Genomic DNA, 23,912 nt, shown 5'->3' with positions numbered 1-23,912 from the left:
CAGTGAGTCAGGCTACACTCACTAACATGCTGGAGATGCACAAAGAACTTTTCAAAGATGGCTACGGTGAAATAGAAGACTTCACAGCAAAAGTCAGAGTGCTAGAAGGAACCAAGCCTATCTTTCGCAAACCACGTCCAGTTCCCTATGCTCTTAAGGAAGCAGTAGAGAAGGAACTGGACCGCCTACAGAAGAATAACATAATAACGAAAGTAGCGAGGAGCGACTGGGCCGCTCCGATTGTTGTAGTCCCTAAGAAAGACAAGATCGTCAGAATGTGCGGTGACTACAAGGTCACAGTAAATCGCTGCATACTACCAGAGGAATATCCACTACCAAACGCTGAAGATCTGTTTGCCACTCTAGCTGGTGGGAACGTTTTCAGTAAGCTGGACCTGGCATTCGCTTATCAGCAACTGAAGCTGGATCCGGAGTCAGAACAGTATCTGACCATCAATACACACAAGGGGCTATTCAGATTCAATCGCTTGGCCTATGGAATCTGGACAGCTCCAGCGATATTCCAACAAACAATGGATCAGATCTTGGACGGTATAGACCATGTTGTGTGCTTCATGGACAACATCCTCGTGTCAGCACCAACCATTGGAGAGCACCTTGTACTGCTGGACAAAGTGATGTCAAGACTGGAGAAATACTGAGTGAGAATGAAACGCAGCAAGTGTGAGTTCCTCCAGGACTCAGTGGAGTATCTCAGATACAAGATTGATGCACAAGGCCTGCACACAACCAACAGCAAGGTGGAAGCAATCATAAACTCTCCAGCACCCACAAATATCTCAGAGCTGAGGTCATTTTTGGGGCTCCTGAACTATTACGGAAAGTTTGTGGCAAACTTGTCCACATTGTTGCATCCACTTCACCAACTGCTGCAGGCCGATACAAAGTGGAATTGGTCCCCACAATGCGAAGAAGCATTCAAGACTTGCAAACAGCGTCTGCTAAAGAGCAAGTGGCTTGCCCACTATAACACAGAGATGAAGCTGAGACTCGCGTGTGATGCATCTCCATACGGAGTAGGAGCCGTCATCTCACATGTTCTACCGTCAGGTGAAGAACACCCCATTGCATTTGCATCACGGACTCTGTCACCAAGTGAGAAAAAGTATGCTCAAATTGAGAAGGAAGCCCTGAGCATAATATTCGGAGTGAAGAAGTTTCACAAATACCTCTACGGAAGGAAGTTCCAACTGCTGACAGATCACAAGCCTCTGTTGGCCATCCTTGGACCAAAATCAGCTATACCAACCCTTGCTGCACTTCGAATGCAACGTTGGGCTCTGATATTGTTAGCCTACGACTACGAGATTGAGTACAGACGATCCAGTGATCACGCAAATGCCGATGCACTATCAAGACTACCATGCAATAGTGATTCCGACAGTGAAGATGATAGAGCAGTCTTCCAGATCTCTCTCATTGATGACCTGCCCATATCTGCTTCTGACATAGCAGAGGAAACAAGGAAAGACCCAGTGCTTTCCAAAGTCTTGGACTTAACATTAGGCGGTTGGCCAACATTCGTAAATGACAATAACCTTCGTCCGTTCATCGACAAGAAATACCAGTTGTCCACTGATCAAGGGTGTTTTCTGTGGTGGTCAAGGGTGGTGATACCTCACAAATTCCAGAGGAGACTGCTATCTGACCTGCATGAGGGACATCCAGGGATCACTTGAATGAAAGCACTCGCTCGCAGTTATCTGTGGTGGCCTGGACTGATTCAGGACATTCAACAGCATGTAGGCCACTGCTCACCTTGTGAAGCTGTTCGCAACAAGCCTGCTGCTGCACCTCTTCATCCATGGTCCTGGGCTGCTACACCTTGGGAATGCATCCATGTGGATTACGCCGAAATTGACAAGCAACATTTCCTTGTTGGCGTCGATGTCCATTCCATGTGGATGGAAGTGTTCCCTACTCAACTGACCACAGCTGAGAAGACCATCAATCTTCTCAGACACCTGTTTGCATCCTTTGGACTAGTCAAGGAGCTCGCATCGGACAATGCCCCCCCGTTCACGTCAAACGATTTTGAAATGTTTGTCAAGAACAACGGAGTAAGGCACATCTCACCACCTTACCATCCGGCATCAAACGGAGCAGCGGAGAGAGCCGTGCAAACCTTAAAGAAGGCCTGGACTGGACTCGAGGTTCAGTCTGTGCCCATCCACCAAGGGCTTCCCCGGTTCCTGTTTACTTACCGTAACACCCCACACACAGTAACGGAATGTACACCAGCTGAACTGTTTCTGAAACGCCAACCACGTACCCGCCTGACATTGTTGAAACCAGACTTGTCAAGCACTGTGGCAAAGCACCAGCTACAGCAGAAGAAAGCTCATGACAGACACTCAAAGACTGTCAGAGAATTCAAAGAGGAAGAGAGGGTGATGGTACGTGATTTCAGACACCCCAAGCGCTTGTGGAACTCAGGTGTGATCTTGCAACGCAGAGGACCTTTGACTTACCAAGTCCAAATTGCCAGGTCAACGTTCATGTGGATCATCTGCTACGGTCCAACGCCCCAGCAGAGACATGCCGAGAGAACAAGAACAATAACGACCCCCAGGACTATTCTCCTGACTGTGGACGTACGGGAGAGACAGAGCCTGACCTTCCACCCGAACCTGGCCCACCACAGGAAGCCCAGGAGGAGCGGAGATATGCTATTCGACAGCGAAGGGCACCTCAAAAGCTTGACCTGTGAGTTGAGCTGGTTAAGGAGGTAACGGACAGTAAAACAAACACTTTAATATGTCCTAGATAAAAGGAAAGAAAAAGGACATTACCTGGGTTAGTTATTAGGACACAAACTCCATCTTCGGGGCAGAATAATCCCCTGGATTTGTGCTGGGCTCTGAAAAGTCTGCTTCAACCCAGTAGTTGAAAAATGTTTAAGAATGCATTGTTCAGATATTGCATTAGTAGTTACCTAACATATTTACCGTGTTCTCTGGGAGTTAAACACTATGGGGGAGGAGTGTAGTATCTGGGATCTACATCTGTTTATATTAGTTACTGTGCTGTTACTAAGCAGTAATGCATTACGGCAGTGTTACGTTACTACACCTTATAGGAAATGCACATGCGCACTGGAATGCCGCGAACTATAGAGCACGAGGGATTTTTGACTAAACGACAACTAACTGTACTCCCGTCTCCTGCCTGGTCATTTCTCCACAACACAAATATTACAATATTCTCATGAAACTGATTGAGATCAAATGGTTGACATGCTGATGCTCCATGCTCCAACCATTTCTGATAGTGATTCATGTGAAGGGAGAGAGAGTGAGGAATACATTTGTGCATGAAGTAGAAGTTAAACTGGAGAAACCTGGTCCTCGGCCTTGATCCAGTCATTGTCCCATTTCTTTCCACTGTAAGACAAGAAAAAAAAACATAAAAAGGAATTAAGTGTTTTTAAGCAGAAATAGAAAATAAATAATTCAATATATAATTGTGAGCAAGGGTTGCACCTATTTCTTTCAAAGGATTGTATGACTTTTTGGTTGCACCTAATCTCAGGTTGGTCAAGTGCCTTCTTCTCCTCTCAAATATAATATTTCAACTACATAAAGTACCTTGCAAAAGTATTCATACCCCTTGGATTTCTTCACATTTTATTGTGTTGCAACGTTGGATTGACATTGATCTAATTTATATATTTTTTGTCAACAAGCAGCTCAAAATGATGTACTCTAATGTCAAAGTGGAAGAAAATATAGATGTTTTTTATAAAGGCATGCCTAAATTAGTTCACAAGTTAAATTTGGCTTAACAAATCACATAATATGTTATATGGACTCAATAGGAATTAACATTATTTTTGAATAGCTACCCATACCTCTGTACCCCATACATAGAACATCTGTAAGGTCCCTCAAGTCAGGTATTGAATTTCAAGCACAGATTCAACTTCAAAGACCAGGGAGCTTTTCGAAAGCCTCATGAAGAAGGGTAGGGATTGGTAGATGGGTAACAATAACAAATCAGACATTGAATATCTCGTTAAGCATGATCAAGTTAATAATTATGGTGTGGATTTTGTATTAAACCACCCAGACACATCAAAGATAGTCGTCCTTCTGAACTGAGCTGCAGGACATGAATGCAACTGCAGGGGTGTTACCATGAGGCCATTGGTGATTTTACAGTTACAGGCTATCATGGTAAAAGAAACTGAGGATGGATCAACATCATTGTATCAACGCCACAATAATGACTTTAATTACAGTGAAAAGATGAATACATATTTACAGATAAAAAAAAAATCTAATCATCCATCTTTTATGCAACAAGGCACTGAAGTTAATACTGAAAAAAACTGCAAAGGAATATACTTTTTGGCCTAAATGCAAAGCATGTTTTCCACCAGACACTGGGAGAGGAATTCACCTTTCAGCAGGACAATAACCTACAACACAATGACAAATCTATAGTGAATGTTCCTGACTTGCCAAGTTAAAGTTTGGATTTAAATCTGATTGGAAATAAATTGCAAGACTTCTAAATTGTTGTCTAGTCATGATCCCAAACATATTGACAGAGCTTGAAGAATTATGAAAAGAATAATGTACTAATTTTGCACAATCCTAGTGCGTTAAGCTCTAAAAGACTTACCCAGGAAGACACAGATGTAATCACTGTCAAATGAGTTTCCAAGGGGTATGATTACTTTAGCAAGGCACTGTAACGTCCAATACCAAGGTACAGCCAAAACCATATGTATTTGGGGAGTGAAGCTAAAATGTGAAATTTGGATCCATACTCCAGAATTTAGTATTTTAAATAAAAGGTTTCATGTAGTATAACTTTAATACGCTTTAAAACTTCTTACGGATCATTGGGGCACTACTGTCCCACCTGGCCAACATTTGGTGAAATTGCAGAGCGCCAAATTCAAATGACAGAAATCGTAATGTTAAACATTCATGAAAATTCAAGTGTCATACATCAGTTAAAAGCTTAACTTCTTGTTCATCCAGCCGAGTTGTCAGATTTCAAAAAGGCTTTACAGCGAAAGCACACCATGCAATTATCTGCACACAAAAGCATTACATATATTTTCCAACCAAGCAGATGCGTCACAAAAGTCAGAAATAGCGATTAAAATAAATCACTTACCTTTGAAGATTTTCATCTGGTTGCAATCACAAGGATCCCAGCTACATAACAAATGGTCCTTTTGTTCGATAAAGTCCTTCTTTAGATACCCAAAAAGTATGTTTCAATGGTGTGCTAGACTCAGTAATCCACCGGTTTCCCTCGTTCAAAATACAGACAAATGAATCCCGTAAGTTACCAATAAACTTGTTTAAAACATATCAAACAATGTTCCTAATCAATCCTCAGGTACGCTATTATGTAAATAAATGATCAAATTTAAGACGGAAAATCCTGGAGACCATTACCGGAGATAAATAACGAAGTACGCACATTCACCGGAATGCTCTACAAACACTACAGCCAAAATGGGAGCCACTTAGAAAAACTACAAATTTTAGCTAATTTTTCAAAAAACAAGCCTGAAATTCTTTCTAAAGACTGTTGACATCTAGTGGAAGCCGTAGGACCTGCAATCTGGAGCACTTGCTTTTATATTCCCATTCCCAACTATTGTAATCAGAGGTGAGCTGAAAAAAAGAATTCTGGATGGATTGTCCTCGGGTTTTCGCCTGCCATATTAGTTCTGTTATACTTACAGACATCATTTAAATATATATATATATTTGACCCCTTTTTCTCCCCAATTTCGTGGTATCCAATTGTTTTAGTAGCTACTATCTTGTCTCATTGCTACAACTCCTGTAAGGGCTTGGGAGAGACAAAGGTTGAAAGTTGAAAGTCATGCGTCCTCCGATAGCCAGCGCACTGCGCCTGGCCCGCCACAGGACATCCCTACCGGCCAAGCCCTACCTAACCCGGACAACGCTAGCCCAACCTGTTTAACATGTAATAAATGTATTATGAAGAACATTTTGTAATTTAGACAACGAAATATGAAATGGGTTATGAAGAACATCGTGTACTGTTGCCTACACGAAGAAAATGGCCTTTCTGATTACAAGTGAACCACTATCCCAAAGTATCAAGCGAAATCAAGCACAGAAAACAACATTGGCATTAATAAATATGTGTATTTTCTCAAAATGTCTGTTCAGCAAGTCTAAAACAGTACATACAACGACACATTTTAAAACATGGTTAATTAAACAAAGACAACATTTTTCTATATTCATAACGTTGAATTAGCCATAAAGAAGACCACAATTGAATATAGACTATTACGTCTATATGATTGTTGCAATGGCTTGTGTGGAGCCTACTGGTTACATTTGTGTCTTTTTGCACGAATTAAGAAGCACATAAATTCGTGTCTTTTCTCACGAATTAAGCCACACAAAAAACACACACACAAACGCACAAAAATGCACGAATTTAAACGCACGAAATTTGCTGAAATGCATTATGTACACATGTGCACGAATTGAATGTGAGACTGTTGCTTGTTTTTATCGTGGAGAAATCGGATGGAACATCCAACAAAATCGTGTTCAATTTCCCATTTGCTCAAATAGATCCTAAATATGTACGGATTTCTCTGGGTTTACGTGTTTTCCAGTGTCTTGGTGGGAGTGTTGCTGTTTGTTTGCTAGCGAGTGTGGCCTTCGGTGAAAACCGTGTTAGGCTTGAATACGTTTTTAGCGTGTGTCGACATTCCAATAACGCCACATTAGCGAGATGTTTCAAAATGTAAATGATCTTTATATTAAACTGTACTTCAAGTCAATATATTAAGACAAAAATGAAAGCGTATGCCGTTGAATTGCAATATTTGCATGCCGGTAGGAGCTCTCTAAAATGCTGCCATCTTTCTTGGCGGTCCTATGCATGCTCCTGTTGTTGTTTTTAATACATTTGCAAACATTTCTTAAAACCTGTTTTTGATTTCTCATTATGTGGTATTGTGTGTAGATTTATGAAGGAATAAACGATTGAATAAATGTTAAAATAAATCTGTAACGTAACAAAATGTGGAAAATGTAAAGGGGTCTGAATTATTTTCGAATGCACTGTAAATCACAAGACAATGTGAGCAGTGGCTTCATGCACCGCAAAACTCTGAGGGGACACAGAGTAAGTGAGGGTGGCTGTGGGGTGGGCCCTAAATTGAATAATTTTGACAATCTTGCTTCTCTAACTTGATTGATAGTCTGAAATGGCTTATTGGTAGATAGTTATGGGTTTGGGAGATTGGGAACCCATCTGAGCTAGCTAAAGCCAACGTCATACCATTGCTAAATGGATGGTAGCATTACAGAGAAATTATTATTATTATTACGTTTTTTAAGAGGACAAATCCGAGGGGGTACATGCCCCTGTGCCCCCTATGGGTATGGCCCCACTGAATGAGACAACGAAAATGAAAAACAAACACCTCAGTATGCGTTTCATTTAGGTTTATTGTCAGTGTGTCAATATCGGAAGGACATTACGTTTGAGAAACATGGATGAACGTCTAATTCTGATGTAAAACTGTGAGAGCTTGAAGCTCGGATGACAGTTTAGCAGCTGAACTCCAGTTTAGCGGTACTTCTCCGCCAGGGCCAGAGCCAGTTGCTGCAGGAACTTGTCCACGGACAAATGGATCTCGGGGGTGAATTCGGCGGGGAAGTAGGCGGCAACGACCACAATCAGGTTGTGAGCCAGGATCTGCAAAGGAAAATGGAAATTGATTATTTCACCTTCACACAGATACAAACTTAGATTTTTTAAAGTGGTTTTTTTTGTGTGTCTTTTTTCTCTTACCTTGAAGTTGGTGGGGTCCACCCTCAGCTTGGTGGCGTGCAGTTCACTGAGCTTGGTCAAGAAACCAAAAAGGTCGTCCAAGTTGCCAACACAGTCATCGATCTGATTCATGATGGTGATGCCGTGCTTCTTCACTGGAGCGGAACCGGGGGCAACGGAAGCCCAGTGGGAGAAGTATGCCTTGGTCTGGGGGTAGACTACGAGCATCCTGTCGTGGACATTAGAAATCAGGTGAGCCAAAAATCATTTGAAATAATAATTCACACGGTCGGGGATCCCGTCCATATTTTTGCTGAGATAGGCAAAGCTTTCATAGCTTCCATATAATTGACTGAGGAGTTGTGTTAATAAGTTGAATACATGTACCGAGCCTATAATTGATCATCATCGTTATGTAATTACCTGGAAAGAGCCTGGTCTCCAATCTCATCGGATTTAGGGAGGATCTTGCCCCAGATGGCCTTCACGTTAGCTTTGTCCTTGGCTGAGAGACTCATAGCTGCGTCTTGTCCGTTTATCCACTTAGATGAAGATGCTGAGAAAAGAAGCGTGTGAGCGTAGACTTCTCAGAGGCTGTTTTTATTGAGGCATGAAAGAAGGCACACCCCGATATTATCTCGGCTCCTCCTCTCATTGGGCATTTTTCCAAGACATGATTCATGTTTTTTGTATATGTTATGGAACTGAGCCAATTCGTGTAATGCCCCAAGTATGACAATTGCACAAAATCGATTTCGTTTGTAAAAATGCTGTCATAACATTGCATGTATTTATTTAATATAGATTGAATAACAAAGTGTTTTTGAAACACTTAATACCTCAATATTTTCTTTACAGTTAAGATTTAGTCGTACGTTCTAATACGTTCTCATTGGTGAGTTTAGGCTATGTGATTCTGTACACAAGGCAGTGTTGGGGAGTAGTGGACTGCATGTAGTTCAACGAGTAAGGAAACTACATTTCGTAGTAGCTTGGTGGGAGTTGAACTACATTGAAATCTAGTTAGGGTTTTCAGTAGTTAACTACTCCCCCCCCCATGTAGCAGCGAACTACCGGAATTACACACTATTTCTTTTGCTAAATAAAAAAAATATGGATGAAATATGCAATCATTTACTTTTGGGGGGCATTAGACCTGCCTAATTCTGTCTTGAAACATCGTTTTTGTGTTAATAGGCTAAAATACACACTGTCAACCTTTTACCCCAAAGTTCTCTGACAATTTTTACTCTATTACATTTCAGATTTACATATGATCATTTTTTACGAAGTTGTTTGGCTAGTAAACTTCTTTGCCATAGTAACTTTATATTTTTCTTAGTGTAGCTTAATTTCTTCCAGTGTAAAATAATTGCTAATTTGGTAAATTATATTTCCAGAGTAGCTTCCCCAACACTGACAAATATTTGCAACGTGATTGGATTGGCAACTAGCAACCAAATCAAGACGTGTTGGCTTATATCCAATTTGGCAGATGTAGTCAATATTCACAGTTAATATGAGACATATTATAGACCTGATAATCGGAACGGTTTTGCTTTGGTTGCAAAGCGTAGCCTAGGCCTATCACTAAACATTGTAACAATATATAGGCTACGTGCATTGTATTTCAGTGGAGTTAAACAAAAAGCTGTAGTTTCATTGAATGAAATAGGCCAATATCCACATTGAATGAAAGCCTATAAAACGACTTGTCACCAACTGACATTTAGAATAATCATTCAAAAAGACCAGATATATGGAACTTTCAAATGGGTGGGGCCGTCTGAATATGAAGATAAAACACATTTTGAGTCATGCTCTTTTTTTAATAGTTTACTCCCTATCTAGGCTTTTAAAAAAGACACCCTAAATAAACACTTACATCAATAATTAGAATTTTATAACGATAATATTGCAATTCAATGTGAATATTACAACGATAAATTAAAAGAGAATGTTGTGCTAAATAAGGTTCTATCCTGAGAGAATTGGCATTAAAGTTTCCGAACCTACATTGGTTTGAGTGGTGTCAGATATTATTTTGAACTTAACAATATGAATTGGCGTATTTTAGTATGCAGTATGTAGAGAACATTGAACAGAACAAGGCTATGTCAATAACTACATTTGGACAAAAATGCCGATGGAGGCTAATCATGACTTGTTTATTCCATCCATAATCATTTGAATTTGGCAACGCCTAAATGACAAAGCATTATCTTTAAAGGTGGGATGAAGTTGGCTCAATGCCGATATGTGCCACACTCGATGACCTTGCCCCCTCAAGATATTCATCCAATCATTTTCTGTGTTCTGTTCAGGGCGGAGATACTGAACATCAATAAATTGGACGTCGCCAGAGACAAAAAGCTCAGGAGTCCCTTGTATACCATTTTGCAAGTACCAACGGAAATCAACAAACAAACGTCAACATGGTCGACTGGACAGATGCTGAGCGCAGTGCCATCGTAGGCCTGTGGGGAAAGATCAGCGTGGATGAGATCGGACCCCAGGCCCTGGCCAGGTACATTCTTATAATATTTATGTAGATATCATTAAAGAATAACACGATAATAGTCTACCTATAATATTTAGCACTAAGTGTGTAGTAGGAAATCGCGGTGTTCACCTTTGGTGCGATACAGACCATATTGATTGTGAAGTATAATTTTAATGGCAGCTTGTTTTATTTATTTTTAGACTTCTGATCGTGTCTCCATGGACTCAGAGGCACTTCAGCACCTTCGGCAACCTGTCCACACCCGCTGCCATCATGGGTAACCCCGCCGTGGCCAAGCACGGAAAGACCGTGATGCACGGACTGGACAGAGCTGTGCAGAACCTGGACGACATCAAGAACACCTATGCTGCACTGAGTGTGATGCACTCCGAGAAACTGCACGTGGATCCCGACAACTTCAGGGTGAGTATTGCACATTAGCAAATTGAAACAAAATACATAAATAATTAGTCTTATGAATTAAATAGCGTTATGAGCCGATGTAAATCTTATTCCAATATTACATTCTCCATCTGGTTCCTTCTCCACAGCTCCTTGCCGACTGCATCACCGTGTGCGTGGCCGCCAAGCTCGGTCCCGTCGTTTTCAGTGCTGATATTCAGGAAGCCTTCCAGAAGTTCCTGGCTGTCGTTGTGTCCGCTCTTGGCAGACAGTACCACTAGAGCATCACACGACAGCATCAATATGGAAGAGAGATGACACTCCAACTCCAGTCTGTTAGGCTGGAAGCTGTGCCATAGCTACACATATTGAAAATAATAAAATACACGTAAAAGCATTTATCGTTTTGAAGTATTGTTTTTTTTATGGAAAACGCTCTCCTGCAATTGTACTGATGGCAAATGGGTTCTAGTTAGGCCTTCAGTGGATTCAAATAAGCGATGCCTAGCCTACACATTTTCAAGTTTGAAAAATAAATGATTTCCTAAAACCTGGACAGACGATCACATGTTTAACATTTAGCAGACGCTCTTATCCAGAGAGTCTGCTGAATTAGACCTTTCGGTTAACAACACTCTTAACCACTAGGCTACCTGCCGACCAGTACATAATGTTTGCTACTTGTAATATGATTATTACAATATAGTATATTTAAATATGCATTTTCTTTGTTTTAGATATTTAAATATGTATTTCCTTAGAATGACTGCAATCCACTGTCAACAAATGCTTTTACCATTTTTGGACCTAAGAACTAATTTGTCAATCTTTTTAGCAACATTTTAAACGTCATACCACAATCATGTGAAATTGTTTTCAACACATTAATGAGTAGCCTAACAAAATCCGTTCAAAATATGATTTTGGAGCCTTGCCCTCGCCATCAATGGATTTATCCACAGCAATGTGACAGATCGCGCCGTCTTGCAAAACGAGGGCAACTGATGTCGAGCTTTATTCAAACAAATCCGATAAAAAAAACAAATAGAGCTGCAAGTATTATTGCGGCCTCCGGAGTGGCGCAGCGGTCCGAAGGTCGAGAGCCATGCGAACTCGGATCTGTAGTATGGAAGTTGCAGCGATAGGACAAGACTGCTACTACCAATTGGATATAAAGGAATTGGAGGGTAAAAAAGGCCTATATATATTATTTATTGCATCAATTCACTGTACATCAACTCCTGTCTGAACCCTATGTCACAGCCACTAATAACTAACAACCCATATGCCTGGAAGCCTTACATCATAAAGCAACATGATATAGTGCGTGGTCTCGTCGCTGTAGCACATTCAGAGATGGATTGATAGACAGTAATCTTAAATAATTCATAGATTTCAAACGAAAACCACTTTCTGTTTCTCATAGATGGACCAGATTAAAATGCGATGAAAGGCGAATTCCTAATTAGTTCAGGAAGAGTTCTGTGAGACATTCACAGTAATGGGGGAAGACATTTGGATCAAGAGAGACCTTTAGAAAATATGCACATTTTCTCCAACACTGTATATACAAACATGTATTTTACAGTTATAAGGAAGGTGAAATCTCATAGTTAGTCATTTTATAATTTGATTCTACTATATTTAGAAAGCATATACGTAATTTGAAGTCTTATTCATACAGTTTTGTTGAATAGGAAATACATCATCTAAATATTTAATGTATTCATATTTGTATCATATTTGCACTGTGTACCTGAGCTTGTGTCCTCAAAAGTGACTACACCTCAGCAATTTATAACAATTTTTTACCAGAAAGTGGAGATTTGAACATTTCTTGGAGTGCAGCATTACTATTGTTTATAGCCCTCTAATGATAAATCATTATTTTTGTGGATGATGTAGATTACATTTTAGATTACATGTAGTTACATTTAAGAGTTTTAAAAATGTTTGCATTTGAAACATTATTCTAGAATATTCAGATTATGTATTACATACTATAATAAGGTGGTATTTATCCCAACAATGTGATTTGCATAAGTGAATGTTCAACCTTAACATGTGATAACTACACAACAGAACAGATGAACAAGAATGGCATTAACTGTCATGGTGGATAAAAATAATTATCTGAAAGCCACATCCCTAAACTACATCTCCAATCTTCTGATCTGACCCACTGGGTAATTTAAGCAATAAGGCCCGGGGTTGTGTGGTATATGGCCAATATACAGTTGAAGTTCGACGTTTACATACACCTTAGCCAATTACATTTAAACTCAGTTTTCACAATTCGTGACGTTTAATCCTAGTAAAAATGCCCTGTTTTAGGTCAGATAGGATCCCCACTGTCACGCCCTGACCTTAGAGATCCCTGTTATTCTCTAAGTTTGTTTAGGTCAGGGTGTGACTCGGGTGGGATTTATATGTTTTCTATTTCTTTGTTTTTGGCCGAGTGTGGTTCCCAATCAGAGGCAGCTGTCTATCGTTGTCTCTGATTGTGGATCACATATAAATTGTCATTTTCCTTTTGAGGTTTGGTGGGATATTGTTTTCTGTTTAGTGTCTGTACCTGACAGAACTGTGCGCTTTTGTTTTCACTTTGGTTATTTTGTTTGAGTGTTTTTTGAAAATAAAATATCATGAACACTTTTCACGCTGCGCTTTGGTCCACTCCTTTCGACGAGAGACGTTACAACCACTTTATTTTTATAATGTCTTCATTCCTTTGTCATTCAATTTTTATTTTATGTGTGAATCTACTGTATTTAGTCTGTTGTATTGCTAACATTCAAATATGAGCTTGATGGTGAAATATGGTGGAATAAGGACACAAAAACAGAACAACTTAATTCATTGCCCGTTTATTTTATTGTGATAACAACAGCGCAGGAACTGAACTACAATTTATCTGTATTTGTCAGCCAGGGCAGCGGACAAAGCTGCAAGGAATTTATCCACAGCAATGTGCACTTCGGGAGTGAAATCCGCAGGGAAGTGAATAGCCAGGGTCACAAGGATGTTGTGGGACAGAATCTGAAAAGTAGATTTTAAAATTTAATATTGACGAATTAAGCCAGCAACAGACTTAGAGTTGAAGTCGAGAGTGATAAATATAAAGATAATAAGTTATCTGGGCGCCAACCTTGAAATTGCCAGGGTCAACGCGCAGCTTGAAGGCGTGCAAATCGCTGAGAGCACTCAGTCCTCCGACGAGGTCGTCGATCACTCCGACAGCATTACCAATTGCACCCATGATGGTGCTTCCATGCTTCTTGACTGGGGCAGAGCCGGGGCTCAGGTCTGCCCAGTGGGAGAAGTAGGTCTTAGTCTGGGGGTAGGCGGTCAGCATCCTGCAAATGAGTTTGCAAGTAAGTAAGTAAGCATTATGCGTATCTTACTCTTACAATCGTCTGTCTACAATGTAATGCAAGTAGTTGACTTATTGTATGTTAAAATGCTTATTCGGGGTAGGCACATAGGCCGCTGTCAGCGGGTTAAACACAACCATTCTCATCATTATTCCATTAAGAAGGCTTACCTTCCCAAAGCCTCAGCGCCGACGACATCTGCCTTTCCACTAATCTTGCCCCAGAAGGCCTTGACCGCAGATTTGTCTTTTGCTGTCAGACTCATTTTGCTCCTTTTTGATTGACGTGTATTAGATCTACAAGAATTTAACCTAACAAGATGACTGCCTATACAACTAGGTCCCTTTATATTACCATAGAGCGGCAGACACGCCCAGCTATAGGGGACACTCCCCGTACACTGCAACCATCTGTCAAAATCCAAGAGTAAGAAAAGTTATCTTGGCTTTTATCAAATGTTAAGTTAGAATTTCTATATTAGGCCCTCCCATAAGATGTCAGAGGGCTATGTTTGTAATAATATACATAATTAACGTTTTTCTGATTTTTTTTGCCTATGTTGTCGTCTTCTGACTGTACTGTGAAACAATGTATGGAAATAAATTGTACCTGTCAACAATTTTACAATTTGTTTGATTGATAAATATAATAATACATAATAATGATTATTTATTTATTTATTTGCATAAACGAAATATGTCTGTATAATCAATCATATATTTCCAATAGGCTAATTCTAAAGCTGCTTCTGGCAAAATATCAAAATATTTAATTGCTAGCTAATTAGCTATTTAAAATGACGATGCACCTTAGTAAATTAAATTGTACAAATCAAAACCACCTTCAAGACCTGCATTCAATTGGAAAATATATTATTCAAGGTGACATATTTGACATTTGTTCGATATGATCCCCAATGAAAAGGTTGATTAGACTTTGAATGATGATCGGGGAAAAAGTCAGAGGTCATGCGAGGACATGGGTACACACCTATCTTCAAATAATACAGGACATTCCTGCTTATCATATGTAATGTCTTGAAATTAATCACTTAAAATGGGCGGAACGGTCTGAATCCCCCGATAAAAAATGAAGGCATAATATTGTCGTAGATAAGGAACTGTTTTTAACAGATAAATTATTGGATTTTGAAACTGAATTCTCAATAACATCAGGTATAAGAGCTGAAGCGCTCATTAAACACTTGGCCAATACTGATCTTTACCAGAGCCAATCACATGCGCCGCCTCCAGTGGGCGGAGAACACTCATAAATATAAGTTGCATGCAGCGTCTCCCTACATAATACATTAATTGTTCAATCTTGTTGCAAAACCGGAAAACAAACACTGACAACATGGCTGACTGGACAGACGCCGAGAAGAGCACCATCAGTGCTGTTTGGGGCAAAGTAGATATCAATGAGGTCGGACCATTGGCTCTGGGAAGGTAGGTTATGGCTTCAGCCTCATTCAAATATATCATCTAACATAGTTTATAGTGGAGATCATGAGTAATTATAACAATATTATACTTGTCCTGTTATCTTATTAATATTGAGTTGATATTAAGTTTGAATGGAGCATATTAGAGTATTAACTAGGCATATAATTTAAATAAATTTGAAAATAATCCACATACTTCTGTGTTCTTGCAATGACAGAGTCCTGATCGTCTACCCCTGGACTCAGCGTTATTTCGGCTCTTTCGGAGATGTGTCCACTGCCGCAGCAATCATGGGCAACCCCAAAGTTGCTGCTCACGGCAGGGTCGTGTGTGGAGCTCTGGATAAAGCTGTGAAGAACATGGGCAACATCTTGGCCACATACAAGTCACTGAGCGAGACCCACGCCAACAAACTCTTCGTCGACCCTGAAAATTTCAGGGTAGGCCTTTTGTTTTAGCCTACACGTATAACATTCAGAACAATACGTCTAATTACAAAGGTAAAACAAAAACGGCAGTCTTATTTAACATCTTCATCCTTTGTCTTCTGTCCACAGGTGTTGGCTGACGTCCTCACAATTGTCATTGCCGCCAAATTAGGAGCCGCTTTCACTCCTGAAATCCAGGCAACCTGGCAGAAGTTCATGAAAGTCGTTGTCGCAGCCATGGGCAGTCGGTACTTCTAAATGTACACCAGACAAGTGATTATGTTCTGACATCCCTGCCTGAGTGAAAATAAAGACATCGAAACAACCTGCTGTATTCATATTTGTACAAACAACATTAGGGTTAGGGGGGGTAGCAATTTTTGGGGAAAGTTCCACCACAAAACCCATAACATCAATAATTAGGCAATATGGAGTTGGGCATTGACCGATGGGGAACGGATGGTTTAGGGTCATGGACTATTGTGTTAATGAAGGGCGGCTGCACTGTAAACCCTTATTAGTTATCATTACTCTACAGTGTTGTGGAAACCTGCACTAGGATTCTAGAGTACAGTTACTTACAACGTTACAGCTGGTTTTACTCAAACTATAAGTGTTTCATGATCCCAAATGGGCCACAATTTAAAGTTGATAAAACACAAAAGTTTTAGTAAGTAGAGAAATCTTTTAAGTACATTGTACTCAACATAGTTTGCTAATGAAGTAGATTAGTAGTGTAACACACTCTTAATAATGTTTGTCCACTAATGGTAATTTCAGAGTTACCTAAACATAGTAGTTTGAGCTAGATCTACTAAATATTTGGAGTCTGGGCAACATGTTGAAGTATATTTTTTTGAGTACAGAATACTTAAAAGATGTCTGTCCATTAACTTGCTTTTACTCCCTACAGCAACTTTAGTTATAAAGTTCTGTTTGTACTCAAAACATTAAAGCCATAACAACTTGTCACTTAACTTGGTTCTATCATGTCACTGTGAATTTAATTGTTTAAGTATCCAAACTGTGTAACTTTTGCACAACTTACTTACAATTCCAAGTAATATTACTATTTTATATGTTCATTTCACTTGATTAATAACCTAAATCATTCATGTATCACTGTAATTAATTACTTTAGTTACTGTAGTATTTGGAGTGCATTCAACAAATACCGAATCAACATGTTCAAGTTTGCATGCAACTTTTGAGGAAATTAAACATAAGACAGTAAAAAAAATAATGCTATCACATTTTAGTCCTGAGTAACTTTATATTTTTTGTTAAGTAACTCAAATAATTTGTGGAAACCAGCTGCACTTCAACATTTTAAGTCAAAAACGACTCTTAAAATCCAAGTTCTTTCTTTCAGTCAACTAGTCTAAAGCAAGTTAGCTTTACAACAGTTTATTTTATTTTATTTGAAACACTGCGGCTTCAGAAACACACATATCTAATTACATGAACACACCAAACATGATTCATCTATTTTAGCATCCATCAATAGATGAATGCCATTTCTGTACAGCATGACTCATTTTAATAGAACTTTTAAAAGACAATGATAACAAACCTCCAACTTTCAATCAATTAAATATTGTGTAACACTGCAACATTCCCCATCAACTTAACTATTAAAACATAAGCACAGTATAATGACCCTTCTTTCTCTAATTAACACTTTCAATTGATGTGGTAGCTTCCATTCAATTAAAGTTGTGCTGGAGGTTTTAAAATTAAAATAATGAGGTAGTGATGTGCCGACATCAACTTCAGTCTAACAACTTGACTACATTCAACTGTTTAAAATGAAGATTAATGTTGACAATTTACATTTCTTCCTCCACGACAATTTTCACTCCATTATGTTTACAAAAAAATGTAATACTTGCAGATTATCAAATGTACTTATGCACGCAATGTTTCGGTCCTAAACCTTAATTCCTGACTAAGGTGTTACGCCGAATCATTAAACTGAAATATAAACGTTCTAAATGAAAGTAGACAGTGTGTGCGAACGTTGTTTCCCCAACGTTCGTATATGTACGGGTCAACAACACTACACAGATATGCAAACGACCACTCCTTACAACTCCATGAAGATTCCCTATCCATTTTCATCCTCTGGGACCTCGGCCATTTTTCATATGATGACGTCAGCAATGTGAGATTTGTGGCCATTGCCTCTAAAGCTTCCGATATAAAAGGATTTGTAAGGTATCTTCACCATGCCAATGTTCAGTTTTCCCAAACAGTAACACTTTCAATTAAACTCTACACTAACTGAAGTCAAGTTACTCTTGTATCTGTGTACATGTTAAGATTAAAGGCCAATAGTATTGCATGACTTTCTCATTTTTGTGATCGGTTTGACGAAAGGCACATATCCAATCAAATGCAGGCAGACTCTTTAGTTGCCCACAAAACATTTAATCATCTTCAGCTGTTTTTAAACATTTTTTTCCCTAAATCTCTTTTCCTTATAGGATAAAGTAGCTATTTACAATTGTTTAGCGCCATAAATGCTTTTGGTATTGGTACTTTGCAGTTGGTTTTTCAAAGCAAGGACCTTTGGCTTCATTCTGTCTCCATCCAAGTTTAACAACACTTTTTGTATAAACCAAAAAGTGTTCTTCGTGTAATTCAGGTATCCATGTAGGAGTGAGTACATAAGGCTGTACAAACATACAAAATCAAATCAAATTTTATTTGGCACATACACATGGTTAGCAGATGTTAATGCGAGTGTAGCGAAATGCTTGTGCTTCTAGTTCCGACAATGCAGTGATATCCAACGAGTAATCTAACCTAACAATTCCACAACTACTACCTAGTGTAACGGATGTGAAATAGCTCGCTAGTTAGCGGTGTTCGCGCTAAATAGCGTTTCAATCGGTGACGTCGCTTACTCTGAGACCTTGAAGTAGTAGTTCCCCTTGTTCTGCGGCTTTTGTGGAGCGATGGGTAACGATGCTTCGAGGGTGACTGTTGTTGATGTGTGCAGAGTGTTCCTGGTTCGCGCTCGGGTATGGGCGAGGGGACGGTCTAAAGTTATACTGTTACACTTATACACACACAAGTGTAAAGGGATAAAGATTATGTACATAAAGATATATGAATGAGTGATTGTACAGAACGGCATAGACAAGATGCAGTAGTTGGTATAGAGTACAGTATATACAGATGAGATGAGTAATGTAGGGTATATAAACATAAAGTGGCATAGTTTAAAGTGGCTAGTGATACATGTATTACATAAAGATGGCAAGATGCAGTAGATGATAGAGTACAGTATACATATGAGATGAGTAATGTAGGGTATGTAAACATTATATTAAGTGGCATTGCTAAAGTGGCTATTGATACATTTTTACATCAATTCCCATCAATTTCCAATTTTACAAGTGCATCAGGCCAGCACTGGAAATCCTTCATAACCACGTTCTCAAGGACCACGGAGACTCTTCCTGGATGGAACAACCTCGCACACAGCAGCTACATCTCCATCGTCATCAATGACTGAGATGATGGCTGCTGGTCTCTTGATGGCTGCAGGGTCTTGGGATGTTCCCCCATGAGAAAGAACATGAAAATGTAATTATCATGTCACAATAAACTCTTATGAAGACACACAAGTAGTTTCTCCCCTCCTTTATTTTGGGTCAAAGAATATTTGAACAACCTCGCACACAAACAATCCACCATGCAAGTTATGAACATATTGACTTACCTCTCTTATCCTACCTCATTTGCACATGCTGTATATATAGATGTTTCTACTGTACCATTGATTGATGTTTGTTTATTCCATGTGCAACTCTGTGTTGTTGTATGTGTCAAACTGCTTTGCTTTATCTTGGCCAGGTCACAGTTGCAAATGAAAACTTGTTCTCAACTGGCCTACCTGGTTAAAATAAAGGTGAAATTAAATATTAAAAAATGTAAAAGTCATCCTCTTGGAGGATTGCTGGAAGACATCTGAGGACAACAGTTCATCTGTGTTCACATCACGTGGTTGCTACAGAGAAACATTACAAACATGAACTATAGATTTGTGTAAGGGTATCACTGATCTTAAAATGTAACATTTCAATCAATTAATTTGCTTTACATTTTGCTTACTGATTACATTTGTATACCTGTGTAACGATCTGGGTGTAGTGGGTGCCGAGGTCAGGCGCAGGAAGCAGAGAGTTCAGGGTAGTGCTATTTAATGCACAAACGGCGAACATAAGCCACCCCACGACACACAGGGTGCACACAAAACAAATGCCCCAAACACGGGGACTTAAACAGTCCAGCCAAAACCCACGAAATGGGAAACACGTTAACCTCAAACGTGCACACTAGTCACACAAACAATCCCGCACAAAGAGCAGGCGGGCCTACTGGCTAATATAGCCCGACTAATCAGCCTAAACACAAAACAGGTGAAACCAATAAACAGAAAGGGGGAAAAGGATCAGTGGCAGCTAGTAGGCCGGTGACGACGACCGCCGAGCGCCACCCAAACAGGAAGGGGAGCCACCTTCGGTAGGAGTCGTGACAACCTGGCTGTACAAATTCAGAATGGCAGCCATCTTCTGTCCACTTCTTCCCGTCTTTCCCTGCTTCTCTGGATAGGTCTAGCAAGCGTTCTGTGTGTTGGTCCAACATGGAATAAAACGAATCGCAGGCTTAACGTTAACTTTCAAAAGCAATGCATTTAACACATTAGCCAAAACACTATTTACATTGTCCCCATTGCTCTGTGGAAGAGTAAGTCATGACATAAACTAGAGGCGTCTCTGTTATGTAAACTAACGTTAGCTAGGCTAGCTAATTGTTGAGACGGGCTGCCAACTAGTTAAAACATGAAATAAATACGCACATGTCACAGATGGATTTTAACATAAAATTATCGATGTTAACGTCACACGGAACCCAAACCGGCTGCGTGTGTGCGCCATCGTGCATAATGGTATTTTGTCCCCCCACACCAAACGCGATCACGACACACAGGTTAAAATATCTAAACAAACTCTGAACCAATTATATTAATTTGTGGACAGGTCGAAAAGCATTAAACATCAATGGCAATTTATCTAGCTAGCTTGCACTTGCTATCTAATTTGTCCTTTATAGCTAGCTTGGTGCTGCTAGCTAATTTGTCCTGGGATATAAACATTGAGTTGTTATTTTACCTGAAATGCACAAGGTCCTCTACTCCGCCAATTAATCCACACATAAAATGGTCGACCGAATCGTTTCTAGTCATCTCTCCTCCTTCCAGGCTTTTTCTTCTCTTAAGTTTATATTGCAATTGGCAACTTTCATAAATTAGATGTATTGACTTTGTTCATCTTTCAGTCACCCACATGTGTATAACCAATGAAGAGATGGCACGTGGGTACCTGCTTCTACAAACCAATGAGGAGATGGGAGAGGCAGGACTTGCAGTGTGATCTGCGTCAGAAATAGGAATGACTTCTATTTTAGCCCTTGGCAAGCAGACGCTCGTTGGCGCACACAAGGACTATATTTTGCAACGCTCACGCACGTGACGCCAGAGGTGTAGTCAGCTGTTACACGTGCATTGATCCATCAGTTGGCTAGCTAGCTAACTTTACCTGTTAGTCATGCTTGCTAAAGCTAGCCACAGAGTTTTCACAGTGTTCTGCAACTAACATTATAACAATCATGTAATGTATTGCACATAACTTTCTTAAAAAAAAAAAAGATTTACCCTTCGGGTAATTTTGTATTTAACTAGGCTAGGCACTTTTCCTTAAATTAATTGGCAAACATGAACTGCTGAAAAGTTAACCGACTTCATCTAATGACCTACTGACGACGTGACCTACGCTACGTCGTCAGGCTCCGGAAATTTCCCCCCTAACTTAAATAATGAGACTACATTAGATTTCCGTGCTCACAATTGGCTCCTTAATGCAATGTAGCTTTAAATTATATATACTTAATTGTACAAAACTTGGTGGGAAGTAAGCCGCCTGTGTGTGAGGTATACTACTGCACACACACTTGGAGAAAGTGCAGTATGATCACAGAGGAGATGTTGCCTTTGACCGATGATCCAGATGCCCGCCCAAAATGTCAAATTAACCAGCTTTTTTATGACATGCAGCTAACTGTTTAGAAGTTATATCACTTGAACAAAAACATTACTCTAACATTACTCTTAATTCAGGGCGTCATATGCCACATTTTCTTGGAGACAGACATCCACAGTGACACTTTACGTACATCTAATCTAATAATTACCAATGACCAAATAACACCAGGTTTATCACTTTTAGGCCCAGATGCAAGCTACATTTAATCAACACTAGACCACTTCCTCGATCAGATACAAAACAGTTTCAAAATCTAAATGGAATTGGACACCAGGAGCTTAAGGACCATGTCCTGGACACATTGAATGTGTAATGTAATTGAGCCATCATTTGGGGAATATAGGCCTCCTGACAACATTTTGAGTTGGCCTCCATCCTCACCCTGTCACCGTTCAAATAGGTTTGGCCCTAACCAATTGGGGCATTGCTACATTTAGCAATCTGTATTATTCTCACCGTTAGGCTTTGAGGTCCCTACATAATTCTGCCTACATCATGCCAGAGAGTAAGCATGTCTACCAGCTATACACCACACTCACTGACAGAGTACAATGTTATAGAGGGCCAGACTAGGATCAGCACACAAGTCATTGCAGAGGACAGTACATCAGCACAATTTACTCTGTCTGATGGCAGACTATAGGGAGGACAAATTGTGTAAGGCTTAAAAAATTGGCAAAAGAGTAGAGGGCATGAGAAGATCTCACCAACCATTTTTGACACCCTTTCATTTCTTATGTGGCTGTATCCACATGTGGCTGGTGTGTGTTGTCGGTGGAGACAATAGGAGGCAAGTAAAATGACAAGGCATACGAGGAGAACGAACGATAGGCAGGAAGAGAGACTGACTTAGACCTCACTAGCCACCCCTTTCCTAACTGTTTTCCTAGTTTCAAAATGATGTGTATGGTGTGTCTTAAGTTGGGCCTACTAACAGTGATATTCAGATGCACCGGTTAAGGTCCTTGTGTAATGTGATATTGTACCCCCTAGCCCAATTGTCCTTTGTATATAATTCATATATAATTGTGTTCCCACATGTGCTTCCTGTATTGATTTGTTGTTTATTAAAATTAAAATAAATAGCTAACGTTACATGCTTCCTGCTAAGAATTTTCAGGGTTCGCCTGCAGCTTCGCGATTACTTCCATTGTACTTGCTCATTTATGATTACGTTGCCACAGCTAGCAAACGACAACGCACGGGACCGGAGACGGTATTGTTCTAATGGTACGTAGAAAGCTAATTTGCTGTACTGCATGTTTGCATGTTGATAAAGCGAATGTGATATGCGAGGTTCAGGCTAGCTAGATACAGCTAACCTGCTGCCCCACAGTAAAGGTAGGTAGCTAGCTCGTTAAAGAAAAGTGTTTTGTGTGACCTATACTTTATGTATGCCGGTCTGTTGAAGGTTAAGTTTGTGCCCACCTCCAATGTGGTGGGACCATACTTTTTGTTGCGTGTGGCCACCGACATCACTCAAAACAGCTCCACATTCACATATAATGAATATGCTTAATTCGAAAATATGCATATTGATTCCATTACTACTTATTAAATTACAGGCTTGACATCACTCATCTTAAAGTAATTGTTATTATGTTCTCTCTGGTTTTGCATAAATTGATATGGTATCATCTCCCTTCAAACAGAGTGATCTTGATTGAATTGAAAGGATGATACTACCAGAATGTCCAGCCACTATTGACCAATTTATAATTTTACTGAGGCAGCAATTTGACATTCCTTACACCATTGACATTCAATTTCTAAACTCACAGTCTGATTCACAGTTTTTCAAGCTGACCTGCATTGATGATCTGCCAAACATG

The 23,912-nt window shown here is 39.7% G+C and overlaps 4 protein-coding genes across 4 annotated transcripts; 2 read left to right on the top strand and 2 right to left on the bottom strand.

Moving 5' to 3' along the window:
* Positions 1-7,472: 7,472 nt before the first annotated feature.
* On the bottom strand, positions 7,473-8,407 carry LOC118365395 (hemoglobin subunit alpha-4-like). Its single transcript, XM_035747570.2, has 3 exons — positions 8,239-8,407; positions 7,837-8,044; positions 7,473-7,740 (listed from the first exon to the last, which is right to left on the bottom strand). Exons 1-3 carry the CDS (start codon positions 8,331-8,333, stop codon positions 7,612-7,614), a joined length of 432 nt encoding a protein of 143 aa, XP_035603463.1. The 5' UTR covers positions 8,334-8,407; the 3' UTR covers positions 7,473-7,611.
* A 1,766-nt stretch (positions 8,408-10,173) lies between these two features.
* Positions 10,174-11,117, top strand: LOC118365383 (hemoglobin subunit beta-like). Its single transcript, XM_035747559.2, has 3 exons — positions 10,174-10,342; positions 10,519-10,741; positions 10,870-11,117. Exons 1-3 carry the CDS (start codon positions 10,251-10,253, stop codon positions 10,999-11,001), a joined length of 447 nt encoding a protein of 148 aa, XP_035603452.1. The 5' UTR covers positions 10,174-10,250; the 3' UTR covers positions 11,002-11,117.
* A 2,454-nt stretch (positions 11,118-13,571) lies between these two features.
* On the bottom strand, positions 13,572-14,431 carry LOC118365397 (hemoglobin subunit alpha). Its single transcript, XM_035747572.2, has 3 exons — positions 14,265-14,431; positions 13,869-14,076; positions 13,572-13,759 (listed from the first exon to the last, which is right to left on the bottom strand). Exons 1-3 carry the CDS (start codon positions 14,357-14,359, stop codon positions 13,631-13,633), a joined length of 432 nt encoding a protein of 143 aa, XP_035603465.1. The 5' UTR covers positions 14,360-14,431; the 3' UTR covers positions 13,572-13,630.
* Positions 14,432-15,343: 912 nt separating this feature from the next.
* LOC118365367 (hemoglobin subunit beta-1-like) lies at positions 15,344-16,292 on the top strand. Its single transcript, XM_035747527.2, has 3 exons — positions 15,344-15,542; positions 15,757-15,979; positions 16,097-16,292. Exons 1-3 carry the CDS (start codon positions 15,451-15,453, stop codon positions 16,223-16,225), a joined length of 444 nt encoding a protein of 147 aa, XP_035603420.1. The 5' UTR covers positions 15,344-15,450; the 3' UTR covers positions 16,226-16,292.
* Positions 16,293-23,912: the final 7,620 nt, after the last annotated feature.

This window comes from Oncorhynchus keta, chromosome 32 (genome assembly GCF_023373465.1).
Source record: "Oncorhynchus keta strain PuntledgeMale-10-30-2019 chromosome 32, Oket_V2, whole genome shotgun sequence".
Taxonomy (NCBI): domain Eukaryota; kingdom Metazoa; phylum Chordata; class Actinopteri; order Salmoniformes; family Salmonidae; genus Oncorhynchus; species Oncorhynchus keta.
This window is presented reverse-complemented; position numbering and strand designations above follow the sequence as displayed.

What these genes read in the sequence shown, in the direction of transcription:
- LOC118365367 (XM_035747527.2), top strand. Translation starts at nt 15,451, where the DNA reads ATGGCTGACTGGACAGACGCCGAGAAGAGCACCATCAGTGCTGTTTGG. An exon ending in GGACCATTGGCTCTGGGAAG is followed by an intron (nt 15,543 to 15,756) that starts GTAGGTTATGGC and finishes TTGCAATGACAG; the next exon opens with AGTCCTGATCGTCTACCCCT. An exon ending in TCGACCCTGAAAATTTCAGG is followed by an intron (nt 15,980 to 16,096) that starts GTAGGCCTTTTG and finishes TTCTGTCCACAG; the next exon opens with GTGTTGGCTGACGTCCTCAC.
- LOC118365395 (XM_035747570.2), bottom strand. Translation starts at nt 8,333, where the DNA reads ATGAGTCTCTCAGCCAAGGACAAAGCTAACGTGAAGGCCATCTGGGGC. An exon ending in GGAGACCAGGCTCTTTCCAG is followed by an intron (nt 8,045 to 8,238) that starts GTAATTACATAA and finishes TGTCCACGACAG; the next exon opens with GATGCTCGTAGTCTACCCCC. An exon ending in TGGACCCCACCAACTTCAAG is followed by an intron (nt 7,741 to 7,836) that starts GTAAGAGAAAAA and finishes TTTCCTTTGCAG; the next exon opens with ATCCTGGCTCACAACCTGAT.
- LOC118365383 (XM_035747559.2), top strand. Translation starts at nt 10,251, where the DNA reads ATGGTCGACTGGACAGATGCTGAGCGCAGTGCCATCGTAGGCCTGTGG. An exon ending in GGACCCCAGGCCCTGGCCAG is followed by an intron (nt 10,343 to 10,518) that starts GTACATTCTTAT and finishes ATTTATTTTTAG; the next exon opens with ACTTCTGATCGTGTCTCCAT. An exon ending in TGGATCCCGACAACTTCAGG is followed by an intron (nt 10,742 to 10,869) that starts GTGAGTATTGCA and finishes CCTTCTCCACAG; the next exon opens with CTCCTTGCCGACTGCATCAC.
- LOC118365397 (XM_035747572.2), bottom strand. Translation starts at nt 14,359, where the DNA reads ATGAGTCTGACAGCAAAAGACAAATCTGCGGTCAAGGCCTTCTGGGGC. An exon ending in GGCGCTGAGGCTTTGGGAAG is followed by an intron (nt 14,077 to 14,264) that starts GTAAGCCTTCTT and finishes ACTCATTTGCAG; the next exon opens with GATGCTGACCGCCTACCCCC. An exon ending in TTGACCCTGGCAATTTCAAG is followed by an intron (nt 13,760 to 13,868) that starts GTTGGCGCCCAG and finishes TCTACTTTTCAG; the next exon opens with ATTCTGTCCCACAACATCCT.